This window comes from Prunus dulcis, chromosome 1 (genome assembly GCF_902201215.1).
Source record: "Prunus dulcis chromosome 1, ALMONDv2, whole genome shotgun sequence".
In the NCBI taxonomy this organism is placed as follows: domain Eukaryota; kingdom Viridiplantae; phylum Streptophyta; class Magnoliopsida; order Rosales; family Rosaceae; genus Prunus; species Prunus dulcis.
Window position 1 is genome coordinate 3,826,011 of NC_047650.1, and position 6,774 is coordinate 3,832,784.

The 6,774-nt window shown below is 37.6% G+C and overlaps 1 protein-coding gene across 1 annotated transcript; it reads left to right on the forward strand.

Annotated features, from left to right (window-relative positions):
- The first annotated feature begins 1,381 nt into the window (after positions 1 to 1,381).
- LOC117615282 (late embryogenesis abundant protein 1) lies at positions 1,382 to 2,261 on the forward strand. The gene is made up of 3 exons (XM_034344338.1): positions 1,382 to 1,512; positions 1,599 to 1,733; positions 1,972 to 2,261. The coding sequence occupies exons 1-3, from the start codon at positions 1,459 to 1,461 to the stop codon at positions 2,050 to 2,052; spliced, it is 270 nt and encodes an 89-aa protein (XP_034200229.1). The 5' UTR covers positions 1,382 to 1,458; the 3' UTR covers positions 2,053 to 2,261.
- Positions 2,262 to 6,774: the final 4,513 nt, after the last annotated feature.

A 6,774-nucleotide genomic window follows, 5' to 3' on the forward strand; every position in this document is an offset into this window, starting at 1 on the left:
CCCTTGCAAGCAAAATTCCTGGATCCGCAACTACTCATAAAGGTTTTAATGAGGCCAATTTGTCTGCATGTTGTCGCATCTTGTACTGTATTCTTGATGTGTTAACGAAATCCATTTTCTCAAACCAAAACAAAAACAAAAACTATGGAAATGTGCTAATGAGAAATATGGTTTTGGTTTTTACCAGCCAATATTACCCACAGAAGGGTTTTATAGAAATAGTTTTTAAATGATATTATCTAAACAAATAGATAAAAATTAGTATTGGATTAAACCTATTTAATGTTTCAATAATTAGAGGATAAACTTGGGGATAAACTTGATAAACTCGCCACGTCATGTGAAAAATTACGTGTTCGGTTGTGTTATTTAGAGCTCTTTCAAGTTGTCAATTATGTTTTTTTTCAGATGCACAAGCACGCCAAGTGGAATTCGTGGAGTCACATGTTTGGCACAAAGAATTCTATGGCTCCAATCACAAGTTTTTATATTTTTGGCAAAACAATCACAAGTTTTTATTTAATAATGAATTTGTCCAAATTACGAGAAAGAGAAAGAAAAAAAATCATGGATATTAAAAATCTTTCACACTGTGGTCATGTTTATCTTGAAATTTTAAGTTTTTCTCATAGCAAGAAATGCCAAATTCAATGGTATAAATTAGACGCATGTAAACCAATCAATGCCAAAGTTAATGGTACAAATTAACACAAAATTTTAGTGGTGTAATTAGCTTTGATGGGGAAAATTTTCTAAGCATTTTTTTCTTAACGACTTCTCAATTTGGGTTCGGAAGGACACAAATTTGGGTGGACATATCCTTGTCATGTGTGGCATGTAATGCTTAGTTAAAACAGAACATGCAAATATGGAACTAACAATTTCCCTAATATTTGCAAAAATTAGAAAGTTAGCCCACCTTATATATTTTTTTAAGTACAAGCGATTGGGGCGGGGAATTTAAACAAATATTCATTAGGTGCTTGAGGGTTTTGAATCTCTACCCACATACGTGGAGGTGAAAAAGCTCAACCAACTAATCTATACCCCACTTGCACACCCCCACTCTATATCTTCCATCTCCAACAGAAAATAATGAATAAAGATAAGGTTATACTCATCCTGGCACGTGACAAGAAAGTCTACCCGAGTTTTCCTCCACAAAGAGCACTCTTTGTTCTTCTCAGCCAATGCTTGGTGGTGCATAGTCCCCTCTTTTGGGAGGACCATGCCGAACTTGGCAATTTCCATGCTAATTAATGTCACCCAATGCCCATTTCAACAGCAGAAATACACGCTGCAGAGAGACTCGTTCCCAGATCCCTGTATACACTCCTCTTTGAGGACCATAACTTAGTCTATATATACATATCAATCAACAAAAGTTTACATCATCAATTAACAAACTCCAACTTACACAGAATCATTCTCATTAATACCATAATTTCTTGAGAGAAAATGTCTAGCATGCAGCAACCCTTGAATGCAGGCCAAGCCCAAGGCCAGGGCCAGGTATATATATGGCATCAATTTATGTTCTCGATTTAAGCAGCAGTATTTAATTTATTATGACAATTTTACCCCTTCTGTTGGTGCAGGCTAAGGCAGAAGAGTGGATGCAATCCACACAGGACACAGCAAATCAAGCTAAGAACATGACATCTGATGCAGCTCAATCAGCCAAGGAGTCTGCCCAGCATGGAAAGGACCAAAGTGCTGGATTTATTCAGCAGGTTAAAAGATTTCTTATCAATTCTTAATTCTATCACTCTTTTACACGAGAAATTTGACGTATCAACTAACTCTTAATCTAGTAGAATGTCCTGACTTTAAGACCGTCCTGTTTTCTCTAGAATGAATATATAAAAAATCATTAGTTATGAGTAGAAAAATTTGTTGGGTATATTTTGCTTTCTAAGTGCTAAATTATTTAAAAATAGCTTCACAATGCAATGTTTGGTGTTGTTACAGACTGGAGAGCAAGTGATGAACATGGCTCATGGTGCCATGGACAGTGTGAAGAGCACACTTGGCATGAATGAAAAGAAATGAACAAACATGCCATCTTCCTCTTACGATGTGTGAAGTGGTGTTAGCAGCTACTTTGATGGATTTAGGGTCTTTTTAGAATCATTTTGCTCTTTCCTTAATCATTAGGGACAAGAAAATTTGTCTGTCAGTTGTAATAAACGCTACAGATCTTTAATTTGTTTTCCTTCCAAATCACAGCTTATGTAATAAAACCACACCAAATGCAATGCAAACAAGTTGGTTTCTTTCACCTTTAATAATATACTTCTATTTTACTGTCATCCGTGGACTGTCCAATTCATCATTCTTTGTACGCCTAGAATGCAGAAGCATATTTGTTAGTATATTATCTCTATTTAATAAATATTTTGCCGAAGTTAAGAAGGGAAGAGGTGAAACGCACACACAAGAGTACCATGAGAAATTCACAAATTCGAAGCACATCAAAGGCCTGGGCCAATCCAATTAACACTCCATTAGTATTTAGAGTTTTTAATATTTGATAAAACCTTTTTTATCAACCAAAAAGGGGAAATTTTCAATTATACCCTTGTAGCATTGAACAAGTTGAATAATGAACTTAAAATTATAGGGAAATATAGTAATTACGCTCCATTTTTCACTCACCACTTTCTCTGTTTTATGGATCAAATTGCCTTTTGACCTTGTCCTTGTGCATTGCGTTCATCGCGCAACCAATTTATTGCAGCAAGAAAAGCAATGATGAGTTATATAAAAGGAACTTTTGTGATATAGTTTTAAGAGTAATGTTACTCTTATCACATTTTCGTATCACATGATGTGACACCTTACTTGGACATGCCAACTCATTTAATTTCATTTTAAGTCATCTTATTTTTCATTCATTTTGGTTAATATATTTAATAATTATTATAATAATAAACTTTGTTAGACTTCTCAATATCCTTGCATCCTTCTCTCACCACTCTGTCTCCCCCAATCAATTTCCTCCTCCCTCTTGAAAGTCCCTCTAAACCCTGAACCCTTCATCCTCCCTCCCTCCTCTTTAATTTACAGAACAAATGGAAAAAACATCACAAAAGATACAAAAGAGTAAATTGAAAAAACACAGCAGGATCAATGCAATTAATAGGAAAAGGCCAATCATCGCAGATAGATCTGAGAACTTTCAGCCATGAACAATGGCCCATAATCCTTAACATGATATAGACATTTTTCTTCCTTTCGACTCCTTTAATTTTCTATGAAACAATTAGATAAAATCATTCTTTATAAAAGTAAAAAGGAAAGAAAAGATGGTTTGCTAGAAATCAAATAAGAATCAACAAAAAGAAAGGAGAACGGAGAATGGCTGGAAGGACAAGAAGGGAGGAGTTTGCCCCGGTGGGAGAGAGAAGAAAGAGATGGAGTGGAGAATAAAACATAAGATCTAATCAATTTTTTTAGGGTTTTTAATAAAAATTAAAAAACATAAAATGAAATTAAATGAGGTGGCATGTCCAAGTAAGGTGCCACATCATGTGGTATGGAAATGTGGTATACAAAATGTGGTAAGAGTAGTATTATTGTAATTTTAAAGCGTAATATAAAGGAACTTTTCTTACCCAAGCAGGATCCTAGCACAGAAAATAAAGGCAAAGGATCGAGATCGTATAGGGTTTAGGGTTAAAATTTCTTAATATATTCAAATTAAAAGTGAGCCTCCCTTGAAGATCATATATCAATGGCAGACAAACTCCACTCCGCTCCTCTAAAGTATGTAGCAAATCAAGATGGTGTGAACTTCCAATTGACCTTTGTGCATTGATCTTATCAAAATTGTCTGTCAAAAACCTACTGCGATTTGAAGCCGTTTGCCCTTCATGGAATAAGGCAGTCAAATATATATCGCAGTTGCCATCATCACTCGCTTGCTTACCAGAACCACCATGGATTGTTCTTCATAAGTATGACGATGATGTCGAGTTTCGTTTTCGCACTCTTAAAGGCAAGATTTACCACTTGAAGGACCCTCCCGGGAAGTTAGGCCACGCTGATGTTATCTGCCCTGGATCCTCTTATGGATGGCTTCTTTTCTTGAGGAACAAGGAACAGAAACAGCTCCGGCCGCTGCTCTTAAATCCCTTATCTGGGACTCAACTCCTTCTTCCATCTTTCCAAACTTGTCCACATATAATTTCCATCACATACCCTAAGATCCCAACACGCATCGGGCATGCGTATTGTAGAATCAAATCCAACAAATAATGTATTCATACTAATCTTATAACACCAGAACGTTGCTGCATGGGCTCAGTGGAGGATATGGCAAGAAGGATTAGCAAAGTTGTTCTGTCTTCGAGACCGACTTGCAGCAGCAACCAAAGCAACAATGATAAAAATGGAGTCTTGGTGATGTACACCTTCAAAAATGGCTGGTTGGAGCAAGACCAGATCAATTTCCTTGCAGTCCATTTCCTTATGTTTTGTACCACTACAGATGGTACGTGGAGAAAACTTCCGACCTCATAACGCCTCGGCGATAGTTGAACAAGTGAAAAATAAAGATCAGCTGAACAGAGCTTACATTATCAAAACAGGGGAAGATCTGTTCCTAATTTTGAGGATCTATGAAAGTTGGAGCCATACCCCCGATAAAACAATTTCGTTCCATGTTTATAATCTGGGTTTGATAGATGGTAAATGTGGATGGATGGAGGTGGAATCGATTGGCAATTGAGTGTTCGTTTTGGGTTCGAAGCAGTCCACGGTGATGATCTGCTCCGGTGATGGCTCAAAGTGGGAGGAGAATTCAATTTACTTCACAGAAATGCCTTACCTTAAAGGTCATTTAGGTGTGTTCAACTTGAGAGACAAAAGAGTGAAAAAAAGTTTGTGATCTTCCACAGCGGCCACCTTACTCACCAGATCTTTGGCTTGATTCCAAGTTTTAGCAATTAACAAGACCTTTTTCCTAATACAAGACTTCTTTAAGGTATCTAGATCCTTTCCATTGAATAATGTTGATTTCAATATTTATAAAAAATGATGTTCTTACCTTCTTTTTTTTTTTTTGGTAAGGTTGGTAATTGAATAAGAATTTATGGTATGTTTACTTATGGGTATTTTAATAATTGTAATTCCTTTTTTCCGTGTGTTTAAAGTTTATGGTGAGTTGAAGAATTCCTCCATCAAAAGGGATATATAAGCTGCCCAATGTTGTACAATTTTGCTTTTATTTATGATAATTTCTTGTTATTTTATAAAATATATATTTTTATTTTTTGAATTTGCAAAAGGAAAAAAACTCTCAATTATGACAGCCATGATTGCATAAAGACACTAACGGCCAAGGCTAGTTTCTTCTCAGAGCTTCCTCTCCACTGATACCCTATGCCACTCCACCACTCCACCACTCCACCTCTACAAAAATCTTCTCCCCTTCTCCACCAAATTACACATCTCACTACCACTCTAACCAACCTCTCTTCTCCACCAACTTTAAAACATAATATAAAAGGAACTTTTTAAAATATATATATATATAATGAAATATAAAATATAAAATCGTCCAAACTTCATCTCCAAATAACCTGTTAACGCAGCTTTCCTTTCCTAGCCTACACGGAAGTCAACTTCACAATCTCCTCCTAGCAATTAGCCTTTCTTGCTGTAAATTGGATTTCCTGCTATAAATCGAATTGTATTCATGTCTATATTATTTCCTACCTTAAATAGATATACGGTACTAGTATAAATAGGGACTTTGTGTAATATGTTAAATACAAGGAAATATATTTTCCACATGGTATCAGCCTAACCTTCTCCTTCTCCCTTATTAGATCCAATCCTCCTCTAGGTCCACCTCATGGCTTCTTATGAATCCACCATCTCCCTCCCTAGCCCCAACTCTTCTCATTTTATCAAGCTTACTGACTCCAACTATCTCCTTTGGCTCCTCCAACTCAATCCCTTTTTAGTCGGTCATGACCTCTGGAAATTTATCGATGGCACTCATAAACAACCTTCTGCCCAAACCTTCACTTCTACCACCGCAACACCTACAACCACCATTGCCACTCTTATCCAAACCAATCCGCCCATGCTCAGCGGTACCAACAAGACCAACTCATTGTTAGCTACATTACCAGTACACTCTCTGAGTCCATTCTTTCTCTCACTGTCGGCTGCACCTCTGCCCGGGATCTCTGAGAGTGTCTCCAACGCCACTTCTCTCAATCCAGTATGGCTAGTGAATCTGCTCTTCGTTTTCAACTCATGGATTTGCAAAAAGGCTCTCAACCCATTGATACTTACCTTCGTCATGCTAAGTCTCTTGTCGATTCACTGGCTGCCATCAATGAAAATGTCTCCCCAAAAGAACTTGTCACTACTGTGCTTCGGGGTTTAGGACCCGATTACAAAATGCTCATCACGGCAATTCTCAATTTTCCTCTGCTTCCTGACTTTGCTGATCTTCGTGCTCGTTTGTTAGCTTTTGACGCACAGGCTCCTTGAATCTCTCTTGATCAAAACACAGCGCTAATGGCCACCCAATCTTCTTCTCACACCACCGGTCATACTTCCTTCCCTTCTCACTGTGGTGGTGACTCTTCCAGCAACACGCGTGGTGGCCTCGGTGGCTAGTGCGGTCACGGCCGTGGTGGCTGGCGCAACTTCTCATCTTCTTGGAGCAACCAGTGGAATGGCTCCCAGTAGCCCTAATGGCCTAATCAACCGTGGCCTCTTTTTGCTCCAAGTTTTGAATTTCAAAGCAACTGA

What these genes read in the sequence shown, in the direction of transcription:
- LOC117615282 (XM_034344338.1), top strand. Translation starts at nt 1,459, where the DNA reads ATGTCTAGCATGCAGCAACCCTTGAATGCAGGCCAAGCCCAAGGCCAG. An exon ending in AAGCCCAAGGCCAGGGCCAG is followed by an intron (nt 1,513 to 1,598) that starts GTATATATATGG and finishes CTGTTGGTGCAG; the next exon opens with GCTAAGGCAGAAGAGTGGAT. An exon ending in GTGCTGGATTTATTCAGCAG is followed by an intron (nt 1,734 to 1,971) that starts GTTAAAAGATTT and finishes GTGTTGTTACAG; the next exon opens with ACTGGAGAGCAAGTGATGAA.